The 18,085-nt window shown below is 39.9% G+C and overlaps 1 protein-coding gene across 3 annotated transcripts in view; it reads left to right on the forward strand.

Annotated features, from left to right (window-relative positions):
- The window catches only part of spryd3 (SPRY domain containing 3), a 39,648-nt gene continuing 21,563 nt past the window's right edge, over positions 1-18,085 (forward strand). The window contains exons 1-6 of one of the 3 annotated variants that reach the window (XM_068325564.1): positions 1-75; positions 1,346-1,473; positions 2,433-2,508; positions 6,599-6,723; positions 7,451-7,586; positions 7,694-7,882. In XM_068325564.1, the coding sequence (XP_068181665.1) occupies positions 1,346-1,473; positions 2,433-2,508; positions 6,599-6,723; positions 7,451-7,586; positions 7,694-7,882 (654 nt within the window). In that variant the 5' untranslated portion in view covers positions 1-75. Of the gene's footprint in view, positions 111-1,225; positions 1,254-1,345; positions 1,474-2,432; positions 2,509-6,598; positions 6,724-7,450; positions 7,587-7,693; positions 7,883-18,085 lie in introns of those variants that run through there. The other 2 variants (XM_068325572.1, XM_068325555.1) reach the window with 2 other exon arrangements.

The raw sequence follows: 18,085 nt of genomic DNA on the forward strand, positions 1-18,085 counted from the left end.
TATGACGTCATTTGAAAGCGCCGATCTCTAGTTTTCCAAAGTTTTATAGAAGCTATGGATAGCTGATGGACAAAAGTGAGTTTCTGTATTATTAGCTGCCTAGATAACAGGTAAACTAACCTCTCATCGACAAATAATACATATAAAAAATAGTTTATTCCCTCTGCTTTGAGGAGCAGTCTCTCGTCATCGTCTTAACACCGAGCCTCAGCTTCAGGAACCTGAGCTATCGCATTAGCCGCTAGCTAAACACGCTAATCGATCTTCAAGAATACATGCACCCCTCGTCACGAACTGACGAAAGATAATTACAATTTAGTAAATGTTATTTAATCAGAACGTAGCTGAAACCAATTCCCATTTAAAACGACAACAGATATCTTTCCGAAAGTAATTACTGTCTTATTCTAAAATAGCTGTGTAGTTAGCATGTTGCTAGCTTTCAAACATGACAGCGTTGGTTGTAAACATTGACACGCCCACTTTGTCTCGTCGGGGACCTGTCGTGTTTTCTGTTTTGGTGACTAGTATCGGTGGAGAATTGTGGACACAGTATGTGAGTTTCGTGTTTTTGTCATGACCTCATATCAGACAACGTCACCAACGTAACAGGAAGCAAATGTGTGACTGATCGTGTGGTTATCGCCTCATTTCGCTTGCTGTTGTATGATCAGTCTGTGTTACTGAGATACTTAATTGAGCTTAGTTAGTTACCTGTGTTTTAAGAGTCGTCATGATGTGCAATGAATGGTTACCGTATGCACAAATCCCATATGTACCCTATTCAACCACCACATATGAAATTAACTGAGACATGCTGTGTTCATGCGTTTGGTGAACACGATTTATCTGTTATAGCCTGTTTGTATCTGGTATTAATATCTGACTTGGGATGATCAAGACAAAAGCAGTCCATATTGGTTCAATGTCTTGTACAATATGACATGCTGACTGTCAATAAAATGCTGCTGCCACTCATTAGGTGAGTGTAAAGAGATAAGTCAGTGGAAACAGACTTTGCAAACAGCTCCCAAAAGAAAAATGCACTTCAGCCACAGAGTAAACAAAATTAGACTTTTAGCAAGACTTTGAAGTGTCTGTTGACGTGATTAAGCACTTTACAAATAAATTGATTGATTGAAGACATGCAACTACCTCATTTTTTGCATTTAATATCAATTCACAACAAAGCATGAATTAAGTAGAGGAGGTGGTCCCTCAGTTTGGCCAAGGACACGTTTATGGCCACACAGGTGAATTAGTCTTGACCACCTATGAATGTCATCTAAATGATCACGTACATTATAGTTATTGTTTATAAAACATTCAACTGTCCCTCTGTCAGATGGATCCCATCAACGTGTTACAGCACAGATGCCTTCTACATTTGAGGCGTCGAATTAGAGATATTGAGGATGGGCGTCCAGCAAAGGAGCGATATATGAGGTTGCAGAAGGACGGCGATACACTCAGGTTAGCCTTTTATAATTTTTTTTTTGTGGTCACATTTTGTGAGTCAGTAGTTTTCATTTGGTATATATTGTGTTGAGTTAGGTTGGATTTCTTTGTGTCCATGGAGCTTTATAATAAAATGCAAAAATGTCTACAAAGCACATTTTAAAATGTTTCAAATGGGGCTAGGTGTAACTTCTTTCTAATCATCTTGTGGGTAGTTATTTTAATGTGGAATTTCTAAAAATCTTTTGCCATAAAGATAATCCTTAAGATTTAGAATGTGGTTATCATTAACATGTTGACCCCCATACAGTGGAAGAAGAGATAGCAAAGGCATAGCAGCCCTCTTTTCTGTAATTAAAGAGCTGATCCAGTTAACAAGGTCAGTTTCTGTACAGATAAGGCCAATTGCTAGTTTATTAAGCCTTTTCTGTTTCCGCAAATCTTAAAAAGTTTTTCCAGGTAAGGGTGGTTGATAAATTTCACACACATACTGTAGTTAGAAGATGGGAAAATTGTTCGAGGAACACAGTATGAGTGTATGTTTGCTTTCCTTTATATTAATAAAAAGTGTATTACATTAATGTAAATGTACAGGTTTACATATTTTCCCAGCAACACCCATTCACAATAAATTGTTGTCAATAAAGGCTTTATTTAAAATCAAAATAACATAAAATGCACTGACATTAGTTTCAAGCACATCTTTACTGTTCCAGCTGAGGTTTAGTATTTTTATTGCAGGGAGCCAAATCCTCATTATCTGGGTGAAGCAGCTGCTGTACAATAGGTTTCATTGTCTTATCATTTTCTATAGTGAAGATGTATTTTTGTCAAATTGTTAGTTAATGTGATTATACTGGTTGTTTGACGACAGGTTTTCAATCACAAGATGAAGTTGTTCTTGTAGATGTGTTTCTGATCTACATGCAGCAATCTGACTAAATAGAAGTCAACTTGTAATTTCTCCTCTGTAGTTACCAAGGGAACTCTGAAGAGGTGGGTTGCTATGTGGCTGGCCATCCTTTATCAAAGAGAAATTGCTACTTTGAGGTAAGGCTCAATGATACTGATGCTTCAAGTCAGTCTCTGGCAGGATATAAATGACTTCTGTTTGTTCTCAGCGGTTACATTATATTGTTTATGAATTGGTGACATGATCATTTCTACCCACATATGGTAATGCTTATAAAACAAGTACACTGTCTTTCTTACAATCATCTATTTTGAAATCTTGGGGGTGGGAGATTATTCATAATATGATAGTATTTCCACATACCATCGTCTCTGTGTGTACCCAAGATTGCTTTACCATACAGCCAATTTTATCCCCTGGAATCTCATTGCTGATGATTTTCTGAACTTCATATTAAATTCTCTGTGCCCTCCTACAGTCCCGGTTCAACAGTGCAAAACCACTATTGCTGAAATGTCCTAGCTGCATTGGAATTAGGCATAAGGAGTGGGTTAGGTGGTATCTTTAGGACGGAGATGAGTCTATCTTGCTGTATTTTCCAGCATACTGGCAGGCAGGCTGACAGCAGGATAAACTATCAGGCAAATCTGAGCTCCTCCTATGTATCTAAAGCAAGTAGATTTTATACATATGGAGGATTATAAAGAGCAAAGTACATTAGTGATTTAGTACAGGAACACTGGAAGAGTTCAGTCATAAATTGAATACAGAGGGCTTCAATGTGGTATTTATGAGTTGGCTTATTTGTGGGTCGTGCACGTCACAACGGGCCTTGTGATGGCGTGTCTTTGAGAAGAAAGGTTATTCTATCTGGCAGAGAAGGAAAGTTGAGTGACGGCAGGTGAGATTGGCAGTCATCTTTTTCTGGGTTTGTAGACTTCAAAAGAGGAAACCTCAGGTTGTACATTATCTTCTGAAACTTTGTCATTCTGCTGAGCTACAAATAAAGCCAGACCGGATCCACGCATCGTCTGAGACCCATAACCGGAGCAACCTGTACTGGAGTTTGTTTACTTTTATCACTACGTATTTTTCATATTTTTTTTGATGGATAATGGAACATTTGAGATTTCAGGCAGACATTCTACTTGGACATATTTATCAGGGCTGTGAAGTGTTGTAGATTTGGGCCAGATGTGACATTTCTCTCATCTGACCTCCAGATCTCTCTCTCTAAGCTTCATCATAACAAAGTTTATGTTTAAATGAAAATAACATTGAGAGCCTGATAGATCGGATAGATTTTAGTGTGGCCATTGTAGCTAGCTTTATGCTGCGTTATGCTCTTTCTGTGACGCACGTGCTGTCGGTTTCCCAGATATCTCCAAAGTTTCATAGCCTTTATTTTGACAAAGGTCAGGTCTCTGGCGACATATGCGTCACTGCTTTCCTCATGTTTGTCCTCGTTCGACTTCCACAAGGAATCCATTTCGTCCCTGTCTTTACTGCTGAACTTTGTCCAGCTTTTTATCATCTGTCCTTTTCAAACTCAGCTGAACATCTACAGAATTCCACTTGTTTTTAATAGAGCTGTTAGAAAATTAATATCAACAAATTTTTGTTCTCACACGCCATTGCACGTTTTTATTGTATCTTCCAGACAGTATTAAGTTTGTAAGCGATAACCTGCCAATGTCAAAACTTGAGTTGAATTCCAAAGCAGGGGTATAGAGTGTTATTCCTTAACTGCCAGTATGGAAGTGATTCAGAACTTAGATTTTTATTAACGGAAAACCAAGAACTTTTGTTCCACATACACTGATAGCTGGCATTTTGGCATTTCGGCTGAAGGAGGTAGAGAATCTGGTAGTCAGATAAATGGCTAACAATGAAGAGGAAGAAAAAACCTAGAGAAATAAAAAAAATTACCATTAGAGGTCACCAACAAAGAGACTCGCCCTAGTCTGGTTACTGGTATTGTTTTCTGTTGGGCTGCATTAACTTTGGCCTAATTCTCAATATTTGCATCAATTTGCTGTCCTGTGAGCTAAGCTAGCAGCATTCTATTGAGACTGAGAGGAGGTGGTGACAATGGTTTTCATCTGCTGTCATCAAAATGGTTTCATACTTTTCATGGCCCAAAACATTACAGCTTGGCGTCTGCTGGTAAAGTATCAACTGCAATAAAAGCTTTGTGTTAATCTGAATTTCATTTTGCTGATTCAGTTAAGGCTTTTTGGATTAGGGTCATTGAGGCCACATCCTTAAGGTTTCCTCTAGTGCAACAACATTGTTACCTTTGCCGATGAAGTGATGTTTTGTTTGCAGGATTATACCCAAAAAAATAATAATCAGTGTCCATAAAAATCTAGGGGATATGGCAACATTTAAAGTATTTAATCCAGAAGGTTTCATAACTTAACATTGTGAACATATTTCAACATTTTCCCCAGTTATGTAAAATGTTAATACTGTATATAAAATCTAAAAAAGGTAAATATGAAGGTTTTGTGGTGTTTAAGCCCTTTCATCCTTTCCACAGAATGTATCTCAGACAGTTTATCCCAGTAAATGCTAATAAAACACCAAGTTCATTTGGTTAGAGAAGCTAATTAGTCATTGTTACGGCTGGCCCATGGACCGCAACAAAATAAAGGATGTACAGCAGGTGGCTCTGAAAGTTAATGTTTATTTAACATAAACAACAGCATGGTGTGTGTATATAATTATATATAATTATATATATACACATATACACTGTATATATATATGCACTTCTACTAACCTGTGTGAAGAGTGCATTCCTAATTTCCCTTTGGGGATTAATAGTTAATAAAGAAAAAGAAACCAAACCGTCTGCGAGGGAAAGTGAGGTGCCCAGTGAATCGGCAGGCGGGGTTGAATAACTGATTGTAATGCTGCTCCACTGTGGACCTGCAAAACAAAGCAAGCTGAACCTAGAAGAGGGAAACTGGGAGCATGGGACACCTAGACCAACTCGGCATCCACAAGGCTGGCGAGACAAGGCATCCGCCACCACATTGACCCACCCCTTAAGGTGGCGAATGTCTAAGCTGCATCACTGGAGAAAGCCCAATGAACAAGGCTTTAGTTTGGACTCTGCAATGAACTGAGGAAGGTCAAATGATTGATCAGTCAAAACGGTGAAAGGCACAGAGCTGACATAACAAAATGTCAGGCTAGAATCAAGGACAGGGTTTCTTTCAATAGCCGAGTAGTTCAACTGGTGTTTATTGAACTTTGAGAACATACTGGTCAATTCACCCCCAAATTATCAGACTGCAATAACACTGCGCCTACCCCAACATGACTAGCATCGATTTCCAGTTTGAATGCTTTATCCCACTGTGGTGCAACCAAAACCGGAGCTTTACAGAGCAATGCTTTGACAGTCTCAAAAGCCCTTTGACAGTCTGGAGACCACACATACTTTGCTTTTGCCTTCGCCAAATCTGTGAGTTGCCATAACAGTATCCAACACCCCACCAACCCCAAAGACCACATGAGTGCCTTCTTAGTTGGTGGCGGGGCATACTCATCAATAGCCTGCACCGTAGGGCACACAGGCCAAACACTGCCTTGCCCTACCACACGACTTAAATGTGATGGTTGCTTTTACATTCATATTCATATTTAGCAAGATTGATGGTTAAATTTGCATAAACTAAACGGTCAAACAGCTGCCCAATCCGGTAAAGGTGGAAATCCCAGTCATCCAAAAATAAAAAAATAAAAAAAATCACCATGTCATCTAAGTACATCTCCATGAAAGAACAGAAGAGAACAAAAATATTACCAACTCCTCCGGGTACGTGAATTGGATGAGCCCCAAAGTTGTTGCGGCCGGCTCGCAACAAAATAAAGGAGATGTACGGCAGGTGGCTCCGAAAGTTAACATTTATTTAATATAAGCAAATTAACACAAATAGCAGCATGGCTTCAATCAGCAATCCAGGCATCATCCATGTCTTCAACCAAACCGTCTGCCAGGGAAAGCGACGCGCCCAGTGAATCAGCAGGCGGGGTTAAATAACCTGGGAACACCAACAAGGTGTTCTCTGTTACTTGATTGTAATGCTGCTCAGCTGTGGACCTGCAAAACAAAGCAAACAGACACGGAGGGACCAAAGCCCTGGGGACCTGACAGTCACCCAGTGCTAAAAGTGTGCCGTCTGCCTCTGTGTGTTTGTTTCTGCTCATCTGTAGGTGACGATAGTGGATGCAGGGGTCAGGGGGACCATCGCTGTGGGCCTGGTGCCTAGATTCTATAGGCTGGACCACCAGCCTGGCTGGCTGCCACACTCTGTAGCTTACCATGCTGACAACGGCAAGTAAGTGAAACCACAGTCATCTCTGCTCTATAGTTCGGCACTGGTTTCTTGCATGGTTTGAGAAAATGGATTGTGGCCTGCTGATGCTGCATCCACGCTTAACTGCAGGAATAATTCCTCCAATCTTTCTCCTTGGCTCTTACTTTGATTGTTTCACCAGCTTGAAATGTTGCAGAGATAGGGTTATTGCCATTATGGTTTTCTACCTTCACATCTAATTATTGTTCAAGGAACTTCAGATCTTGAAAAAGTAATTAGAATAATTTTGTTGTCCAGATTAATAATTATAAATTATAAGAAAAGCTGCTCAGATAAGTGTAATGAATGTTATGATTGAATGATGCAACTTTTGTCGCTTTCCCAGTATAGAAATATCTCTGATCGGTCATTAGAGCCATCTTCCTCGCCTATACATGACATATATTTCATGTTTGTTGAATGCAAGTGTCCGTTTGGTATGTAAGGATTCTAGTATATGTTGCATTCACTTAAACTTAATATTCCTGTGCAGTTTTTCTTTTGCAGATGAAAAAGATTGGAATTTAATGTCAGGTTTAAATGTGGCTTTTTAATCGATCAAATATGGTTTTTGAGTTACTTGAAGAGCTTGGAGGCACGCTGCTACTTCATTTCAAGTCTTTGTTATAAAAAAAAAAATCCTGATGGATTTTTATATCTTTAACTCAGTGGTATTTTATAAAGATTTCTAATCCTTCACTCTTCCTAGGCTGTACAGTGGCAACCCTGTGGGACAGCAGTTTGGGCCAAAGTGTGCCAGGGGGGACCGGATTGGTTGTGGGATACAGATTGAAAATATTGAAGCAGGTCTCACAACAGTCTTTTTCACCAAAAATGGCAAAGAGGTAGGTGTATTGATAAAGACTACTGAAACCCTAACACGCAGCAGGACCAGCAGTGTCGTACTGTGTTGTCGGTGGTCATCGTTCCTGACATCCCTCTTACTTTTTAGGTTGGTTCAGTAGAGGTTCCTGTTTCTGCAGAGGGGATGTTCCCCGCCGTGGGAATGCACTCCATGGGGGAGGAGGTGAAGGTCAACCTGCAGGCTGAGTGGTTCCTTGATGACGATGAGAGTATGATGATGGTGGACAGCCATGAAGATGACTGGGGACGACTTTATGATGTCAGAGTGAGCGGCACGGTAAGAAGTAGAGAGAAACCGATTGTTTTTGGTCCGGTAATTCCTCACTTGTTCGCGCTTGAAGATGCACGGCTTCACTACATTGCGGATTTTTAGTAAGTAGTCACGTGAAGCCATACGCCCACGTTATTGGCTGACAGCATCTGGAAGTGCGCTGCGTTCTGAGACTCACAGAACGCAGCTCACTTCCGTGAAACAAAAAAGTACTTTAAACTGTCTATTAGAGTGTGGGGAAAAGGTAATACAGACATAAGGTTGTTCAATATCGAAAGAGGGGAGGTTCATAAACGTTTAAATTACCGTAAATAATAAAATAAATCGCTCGTCGCTATATTGCGGAATTTTGTTTTTCACAGGTGGTCCTGGAACGCATTAACCATGAGTAACGAGGGTTACTCTACTCTCTATACTCAACATCTGAACCCGGAACAGTCATGTACTGTTCTCCATTGATAACCTAGCTTAGCATTATGTCAGGCCTGTGTTATTAATGTAAAAGCAGCCACATTATCATAATAGTTGTCAGTTGCCGGTGTGAGCTGGCTTATGGACAGATACTATTTTAAGGAGTGCTGCATCCAGTTTGTGATGAATTTTAAGTTCATCTCTTGATTCATTTGTCTTTGTAGCTCCTCTTCCAAGATGACCTACTGTATCATTGTTTGTCATCTATGTCTCAGGTAGGGTTGCTTCATAAACATTAGTTATAATATGAGATGCTTTGTGGCACTTTTTAAAGAGAGAAGTTCATTCAATCACTTAAAAGTCAAAAGTTGAACACAGTGAGAATGTGTACCATGCAGAAAGGGCTAACTGGTTTGTTTTCTTCCTCAAGTTGTGAATACAGAGAAAATATAGTTGAAAACAAACACAGACTGTTTATTGTCTAATGTATTAGGTCTTATGACTGACAGATTGGAGGACGGTTTTGTGTTTCTCGTAGTTCTTGGTGGTCGTTGCCATGTCCCCTTGTTTGTTTTGTGCGCTTACAGGATCCTTCAACTCCCTGTTCTTTGGCAAATCCCACTTTGTTGACAACTGTACTTAATACTCGCTAAAAGAAGAGAACATTCTAGACACAATCGCTTGAAACAATTATTTTTACCTAGTCGTTGAAGGATCTTGTCATGACTGGATTTGAGTCACGGTTTGAGGGTTTTTGCAGATTTCTTTATCACGTCAGCTGAGGGACTTTCCTCCACTTTCTGACCAATATTAGTTCAAGATGAACGGCAGACACCAAGTGCTTAAATACTAATATTATATTATGTCATATTCGTAACACAAAATGCATCTTTTCCTGACCACTGCTGTTGGTGAATGTTTCAGCCAGTATGACAAAGGTCTTTGGTACTTTGTAGAGATTCCAGTGCTCACTAGTTTTCAAAGCCAGACACCAGCTTCTGAGTGGATTCCTGATCAAATACTGTCTTGGTGTGAACGTCGGTGGATTTTGAGAACGAGAGTGACAGTTCAGTTCCTGTTCCTTCTTAGACACAATCTAACCTGGTTTATAGTTCTGTGTCATATCAGAGGACATTTGTATCTGGAGATGTAGAAAAGAGATGGAGTTGATGCAGCAGTTTTTGTCTCTGGAGAGTAGGAAAATTCTGTCTTATATCTTGATTTTCTCTGTTGCTTCTAAGAAAAGCTTTCATGTTCATTTTGCATTTGCTGTTCTTTCTCGTATTTCATTACAGCTTGATGTAGCGTTTCTAGATGGGATTAGTTTGGCCGTGCCTGAAATCCAGTTGGTTCGTCTCTGTTGCAGTGCTATGGGTTGTTTAATTATGCTAACAAGCCATAACATTTTTGTAGCACTAATTTCATTTCATCTATCATCATTTGTCATTGGCTAATCATCAGTATCAGACTAACAAACCATGTAAGGAAGTTGGAGAGCGCTGGCAGCTGAGTCTGTTGGCAAATCAAACTTTGGTTGAAAGCAGTCAAGACTGAAAACATCTTTTGATCAAGGAATAGCCTTCAGCATTGTTCTTTTTCTCTTTTTTCACTAAGTAAAATACATTTATGATATAACTGATGCTGTAGCAGCTTTTGTGCTGACCTCTCCTGGGTTCATAGTTGTTGTTTTTTTTTCTAAACAAGGCATTGCTTCTCCTGCTGGTAATCAAACCTAAATCATACCCGCAGTTGCCAGTCATTCATCACTGGAAATTAATTGGTCTGAACAACTGTGGTTTGGCCACTGGTAAATAGTATAAGAATGTGGGATGACATGATGTCATTAATCCAGCTGCCTCAAAACACACTGTTTTGAGTTATCAAAAGGATTTTAATTGCAAACTTTCTGTCAGCTGCTGCTGATATTCTCTTCAGGATATTTACTTAATTTGTGGTTTGACAAGATGAAGTACAACATGTCTTTCTCACCTTACAGTGGTGCAATCATTTTGTGTAATCAGATGCCAAACTACTATCCAGCTCCAAATCTGGTGCGTCTGTGGCTTGACCCACCACAGCGATAGACCTGGATTGTTTCCTTGCCCTCATCAGTCAGAGATGACATCACTTTGGATATGACTTTTAGTAGAAGTGTTCAATCTCATTTGAAAAATGTGCATTATTGAAAATCATGCTGCACTAGCTATTAGCTTTTAGAACAGCCTTTTTCTAACTTAGTGTCACTAATATTTTTGAGGATATTTTCAAGACAGGATATTTTCAGTTTTATTAATAACCTTCCCCATTCACATTTCTCAAGTTTGTCTCCAATTGGTACTTCTTGTAGAGTGTAAAAAAGGAATGGAAAATTAGGTGATTCTGGGAGAACAGTCATGATTACAGCAGATATTTAGTTTTGAAATATTTATCTGAGCCTTTTTTAGGACATTTTGCCACTGCAAGATGTAGAATCCAAGCTTTAATTCCAAGGCTTTCTTGTTGGAGGAAAGACAAGTCTATATTCCTGGGCAAAAAAAACACCAATTGGAATGCAGATGTTAATATGCACTCACAATAAACTGAATTGGTAATTAGTATTCTTAGCAAACATTTGCATGAGTGCGAGTAGCTTGAATCAACTTTTCCTAGATGACATTGGCTACTGAACAACTCCCTACATAAGTAAAGAGTCCTACTATTATAATAAACTTCACACATCACAGCAGCCTATAAAAAATAATTGTTTTTTTTATGGGCTATTTAGACATTAATTTTAGTAATTACAAGAAAAAGTTTAGACAGTATAGGCTCCCTCAGTCAATTAGGAAGAGCCAGCTGTAGGTAGGTGGGCCGGTGCCTGCCAGGCCTGCCCACAATGCCTTGCTCGCTAAGAGCTCCAGAGATGGATTCAAAGGCTTTCTTTGTGTGAGAGTGATTAATACTGACCGATATTTAGGCTTGTTGGTGTTGGGGTTAGGGTTCAGGTTCAAGGACATTTCCTCAGACTCAGACTAAACTATGATTCAACTAGTTTGTGTTAGCCACTCCAGTGGAATTCATTGTTGGCAACTCCTGCGTTATCAGGAGCGTTCCCACCACTTTACAGCAGAGAACCGTAGCACCTTTGTTCTGTGGTAAGGCTGAGATCTCATCCCCCTACCACCCCCGCGCTCCCCCACCGCCCCATCAATCTATCCTCAGAATGTTAACCACAAGTCTGCAGACAGGTTTCTCATTGGACAAAGAGAGGTGAGGTTGGATGTAGGTTCCTGCTGCAGTTTTCAACATGTCAATCCATGTTGGTGAGCAATCATTTGCCTCTCACACATTCAGCGCGGTGGCCATCATCTTCTCTGAAAGTCATAAAAGCAGGGCGCTACGGCTTGAGGAGGAGGATTCAACCAGAAGTTTTGCTCTCTGTCTTTCACTCTGTCTCTCCCTTCTGTTTTTCTGGACCGAGAAGTGGCAATGGCACAAAATCTGTTGGTGGAGCCAAATGCCTGGCAGTCTACCAGGTTGTAAAAATTCACTAAGTGTAGTAACGGGCCTTCCAGGAATATTTTATTCTTTCTCATGTGGTGTGCCCGGCTGCGTGGTCCGATCTGCAGTCCAGCACCGATTCCTCTATTTAGGTTCTTTTTTCTTTGCTCCTGCTTTTTCCCCCCTCATGATTATGCTACCAATAGCCTAAAGATTGTCGATGTTGTCTTGATTGTGAGGGTTTAATAAGGACGAGTCATAAGGCTGTCACGTTTTGACAAGAACGTGGATTTAGATGAGACTCTCAGGACACGGAATGGTTTGGGATGAAGAGATGGCAGCAGTTGATCCCTGAGAGAGTTTTGTTTGTAGAGCATCAAAATTAATTCTGGTAGGAAAAAGGGAAAGTTGAAGAGAAGGGGCGGGGGCGGGATGTGTTTTGAAGGCATCTTTGGATAGCAGGATTAGTATTGCGTGTGCTTTGCAGGATGAACATGCCAGCCACAAGGTGGTCTCGCTTATTCTCTGGTGGTTTTGTCTTCTAATTCATTTCAAAGTGAGGTTTTAAGCGGTGTTGAAAGTTTTCCAACTTTGATTCTTTAAATACTCGTCTCTCTGCCGTTTTTTTTTTTTTTTTTTTACCTTTCTGTCCTCTCCCTTCCCAACTCATCTCCTTGTTTACTCTCTCCACTCCAGGAAATATCTTCTCTCTCCATGACTTACCGTACCTCCTCATGCTTCTCTTGGTTTCATCTTCGGCTTCTTGACTCTCCATCATGAGTGTTTTCACCATCCAAACAAAACTCCTATGGATTTCCAAAATGTTCTAGTTGTCCCATAGCTGAGCGCTATATTTTAAAGGGGGATGGAAAGTATTTCCTATTTTTTCATATATGTGGCTACGCAACCAATATTTTCAGTTGTGGTGGTTTCTGATGACATACAGATTTATCGTTGGGTTGCTATTAATGAATTACACCTCAGTAGTTTGTTTCACCCAACACAGCACCTCATAAACATTTTTGCTCAAAACAGTGAAATGGTTATTATATGTTCCTATTTGCTAAGTGTACATAATAGCTATTCTGGACGATAGGCGTCTTTGCTGATTGTCCAGGGGGAGGGAACAGAGTGATGGAAAATAAACGACTTAGTCGGTTGGTTTATGATGGGGCAAAACTGAGAAGTGCAAATCCTCAGACGTGACAGACTACAATGCTATGGGGGGGAGTCCTATTTACATTGGAAGATATTTGAGCTTCTACCTGTCGGCATCAAACCTCCTTAGGAAAACATTCTCTTTATTCCCGTTTGTCTGATTTATTTCACTCTCCTCGGGTTTCTTGTGACCAAATGTTGCGTTTGCATCATTCATCTTGGTTGTCCTTGAAACAGTTCTGATAAAGTTAGCATAAAAGAAACCTTTTGAAGATTATTTCAGGGAGGTTCTTGTTTTCACTCTGGCATCCTTCTTTTATTAGTTGTTCCCTTCAACTTTTTAATCACTCATCTGAAGGCCATTTGTTCAGGGTAATGAGTTCTCTGCTCTCATGGTTGCTGAATGAAAAGCAGAAGTAAATAGTCTGTTTTAATTTAATGGCTGGACCTTTGTTGGCACCATGTTGCCTATAAAGCCTTATCCTGGCATCTTGATCTGCGATGAAAGCCCGTTTGTCATTATGCAAAATGTAAAATTACATTTGTAGTTCCTGACACAGCTGCAGAAATCCACAGTGCCTTAACCCCCAGAGAGATTTGGAGTACAAATTTGTCTCTCTCCATTATTTTCCTCTCAGCTTGGAAACCAGTCTGTGTTTGTATCTTTTTTAAAAAAAACCCCAAATGCCTCTGCAATTGATTAATGTTAATTAAGAACAGAGGGTCAAATATGCAGTTACTACAAAAATGCAGAACTAATCTCGAAAAAATGTGAGGCTTATATTTTCATTTATTTCTTCAATCTTTGGGTAATTTTACAGAATAATTGTGTTGTCGTGTTTTTGTTTGTTTCCGTCTTAGCAGGACTAATCAAGAGTTATGAACAGATTTTGATATTTCACATATCAACAATGTTACATTTTGGTGCTGATCCACATCATTGGGAGCCAGAATTTTCCAGAATATGACAAAGTACAAGGTTTGTGTTGAACATCACTGATAATAGTGTAATAATACACCCCCTAGGGATGATCTTTACCCCTATAATATTGTGGACCTGCTGAACCAGCATGTTTAAATTTGAATGATTCAAATTCCTTATATTACTCGTGTTTTGTTCCCAACTCTCCTTTCATGATGTGAACGTGAATGTTCTTCCAGAGGAAGAATTCCAAATGAATAATATTTGCTTTAATAGGACAGAGCCTCCCAGTGGTATAATTTTTAAAATCTGTTAAAAGAATATCAGTGGTTGATTGAGGCTGATGGAATATCTTGTACAGTCCAGCTTTTAGAGAATTATCTTTTTTCATTGGCAGATACATTAATTTAAAAATATACTTAGATTCTGATGTAGCCACAAATGAATCACCTGAGATTTGTGCAGTACTTGAATAAAGTCACTCACTGGCTACTCCAAAGTCTCACAAAATATGTTAATTTTTATGTGTATAGGTTTCAAAATATTTGTTGTTGATCAGCTCCCCTGAAAAAAACTGTATTTATCAGTCCCAAATAATTGTGCTGATTGTGCTGTGTTGAATCAGAGCTGAATCAAGTGTGCTTTTATATGACTTTGTTTGTGTAAGGGGTTGAGCGCTGCACTTGTTAAAGTGGTGGGGAAAAAAACTTCGTCAGTCATCATCTCCTTTAAATTCAACTCCACAAATACCTTCGACTGTCTGGAGGAACAAACTTTATTTTATTCTGAAAATTACAAATTGTTGCTGAGTTTAACAGATGTCATGATTTACCATAACACCACATTTTTAACATGTATTTTGATGGAACTGTAAGTGTCTCCACCCCGATCAATGACTGTATTAGATATACAACAAATACATCTGTCACACTAGTGATTCACAGGTTGTTCTTTCCTTGCACTGATTATGGTTGGATTTAAATTCCACATGGCTGTGACCAAAGCAAATGCTGATGGGGACACAAAGTTAAAGATTCCACTGTCCACTGTCCACGTATTAAAATAGCTTCATAAACCCCTCCCTCTAGTTTTTAATATCATTGTAAGCATGTGAGAACGTTTTTGTGACATCATGGTCACCAGTGATTTAAAGCAATCAGAAGGAACACGTTTTTAAGCAGGACAGCAAAATGCAACGCAACCTTTCATTTGTGTGCTGTCCAGACCAGTTGCAGTCCTCACCTGAAACCAGCCTCAACTGGCGTTTACCAATCAACCAGTAGAGGTCAGGTTTAGTTAGTAATTCACTCTTTTAGTAAAGGAAAGAAAATGATTTGTAGCACAAGACACTGACATCAGTTCTAATGATGCCACTAAATGTGATAAAAAAGAGTCGATTTTCCTTTCACTTAAATTTAGTGCTTTTGCCGAAATGATCTGACCTATTAGTTTCTATACAATAATATCATTGTGTCTTCATTGAGTTGTTAATGTTCTTTACCGTTGTTGTCCTTGAAGTTATCTTTAGGCAAACAACATGATTTATATTTTATGCCACCATACAGACATTTGGCTGCCTTTCTGTGTACGTGCAGCCCAGCACGAACACGAGCCCCAAATCCTCTGCTTTCTTTAGTCACAGCAGTCGCTGTGTTCACTAACTAATCTGTCACTCACAGATGAGTGGGTCGACCATTACTGTAAGTGGAATGCATCCAAGTTTACTCAGACAAGTTTCCCAAGTGTGTCAGTGCTCCCTCGTATTCAGAGATTAGACTTCAACATTTTTGTGTTGTAGATGCGTCATCATTTAATATGAACTCTTCTTCAGTCCCAAACTTAATGTGACTTTGGACCCCCCAGCTCACCCATAAAGGCCTAGTATCAGCTTCATCACAGCAGTTAACGTTACTATCAACTGACCAGCGTGAACAAAAGAGGAAACTACTTAAGCAAAGTAGTAGGCTGACTTGTTGGTTATAGACCTGTGTTGCTCAAGATTACCAGAGTAAAAAACAAAACAACAACTTATGGGTTAACAGGAGTCCCACTGCGATAATTTGGTTCACATTTCACCCACTATCACCACCGCCTAGATGCCTGCGCTGTGCAAGCTCAGGCCGTTTCATGCTTTAATTATGTTCCCCACAGCAGCTGTGTTTGCATTCTTTCACTTACATAGAACAAAGCCATTGCGCAATTGCTGCGATAAAGATTTATTTGCACAAAATGTCAATCGCCGTAAGTAGAACGTTTGCAATGGGCATTAGGAAGTTCAAGGAACAGCTGAGGGATGTGTAGATCACTCATGGCAGAATTTTGGAAAAGATATTCATGTCTCTGTTGTTCAGCTTCTTGTTAATTTATATAATATAATTCCAGCATAAGTAATAGTGAATCATGCTTTTATATTTAAATTTTACTCCGTGGCCTCACAACAAGAAGGTTTTGAATTTGAACCCGGTGGCTGATCTGCTTACAGGGGTGTTGTATGTTGGAACCTTTTAGAAATATGTTCAGGAAAAGAAAAACATGTTCACTTCTGTCCAATAGTGGATGGACCTGGAACCTTGAGAACTGTTGGATAAAACAGCTGCACATCACATCTGACATAATTTGACATCATGAAAAACTGATGGATATACTTCTCTGTCTTGACAAAAATACATGATGTGTGCATTCACACATAGACTGTCTGTGGCAACCTGCCTGTCAAGTACATGTTAGAATTAGAGCAGGGAGTTCATGTAGGATGCATCTTCCCAGTAGTGGTAAGGGTGATTGCAAATGCAGTATGTCAATAGGCGAGGAAAAGTTTCCCTCGGCCAGCAGGTGATGAGGTGTATTTACAGTCAAATGGGTGGTTATTGAAATATGCAACGGCTAAGTCCTGATCAACCATAACATTATAACCACCTGCTCAATGTGGTGTAGGTCCACCATTTGCTGCCAAAATAGCTCTGACCCATTGAGGCATGGATTGGACTTGCTTGTCCAGCACATCCCACACATACTTGGATTAAGATCTGGGGAATTTAAAGGGCAAGGCAACACCCTGAATCTGTTTTTGTGTTCCTCAAATCATTCCTCAGCCATTTTTGCTCTGTGGCAGAATGTATTATCCTCCTGGAAGGGTTCACAATCATAAGGGAATCCCGTTTCTTGATGGTTTACTTGAACTGCAGCAATGTTAAAGTTGTGGCATGTGTCACCTGAAGCAACACCCTTCTCCTGCCAAATTACGTTCCTTTGTTTTTAGTAACACCTGCGTACATCCATGCCAATACTGGTTTATCTAACACCAGTAAATAGTTATTCACCTTACTCAGCCTCCCTTACTATGAATAAATGGACTGAGTATCCTAAATCAGTTTACGGCCATACCACTCTGAACACGCCTGATCTCGTCCGGTCTCTAAAGTGAAGCAGAGTCTCTGGTTAGTACGTAGATGGGAGACCTCCTGGGAATACCAGGTAGCTTAAGCTTCAGGACGGCAGTAGCTTTTTCCACCAGGTCTTGGCCTATAAATCAGTAGGTGGCCGGTTTAAGACCCACATGGACCAAAAATTTTAGAGTGTAAACTGGCAGTAAGAGGTGCCAGTTCACCTCCTAAGTACTGTCGAGGTGTCCTTGAGCAAGAAATCGTCGCCCTACAAACTGCTCATTGGGTGCGCCACAAAGAAGCTTCCCGCTGCTCTACCTACATCTGGAAGTACGTTTTTTGGCCGTTGCCGACTGGACAGCTGAAAATGAGATGGTACAGAATTCGCCATATCTTTCCCCTTGTTCTCTTCCAAAGTTATTTTAAGGCATATACATTTTTTGAATTTGTTTACAGATAAAGACAACTTATGAATTATATAGGGCCCAGGGGATGAAAGAAACTGCTTCAAAAAGACAAATTTGTGATAACCACAAGTGAGCAGGCTATTGGAAAGCAATTAGAAATTCTCGAAGAAACAAAACCACGTAATGAAAAGAGTGAAAACGCCTGGGTGACAAAGATCGAAGACCTCAAATAACTCTGTCTAACCAGAGTTATGTTGGCAAGTGTGAGTCACGTAATACAAAAAAAGGTCTTTTAATTTCAGTTTTGCCTTTTTTCAAGATACCTATTAGGTGTGACAGGAACTTGGCAGGAACAGTCTATGGGCGTTACATGTTTCCCAGACAGCAGCTCAACAAAACACCGTTTTGCACACCACCATCGTCATTCGCACCACTCAACACTATAGGA

This window comes from Antennarius striatus, chromosome 2 (assembly GCF_040054535.1).
Source record: "Antennarius striatus isolate MH-2024 chromosome 2, ASM4005453v1, whole genome shotgun sequence".
NCBI classification, from domain to species: domain Eukaryota; kingdom Metazoa; phylum Chordata; class Actinopteri; order Lophiiformes; family Antennariidae; genus Antennarius; species Antennarius striatus.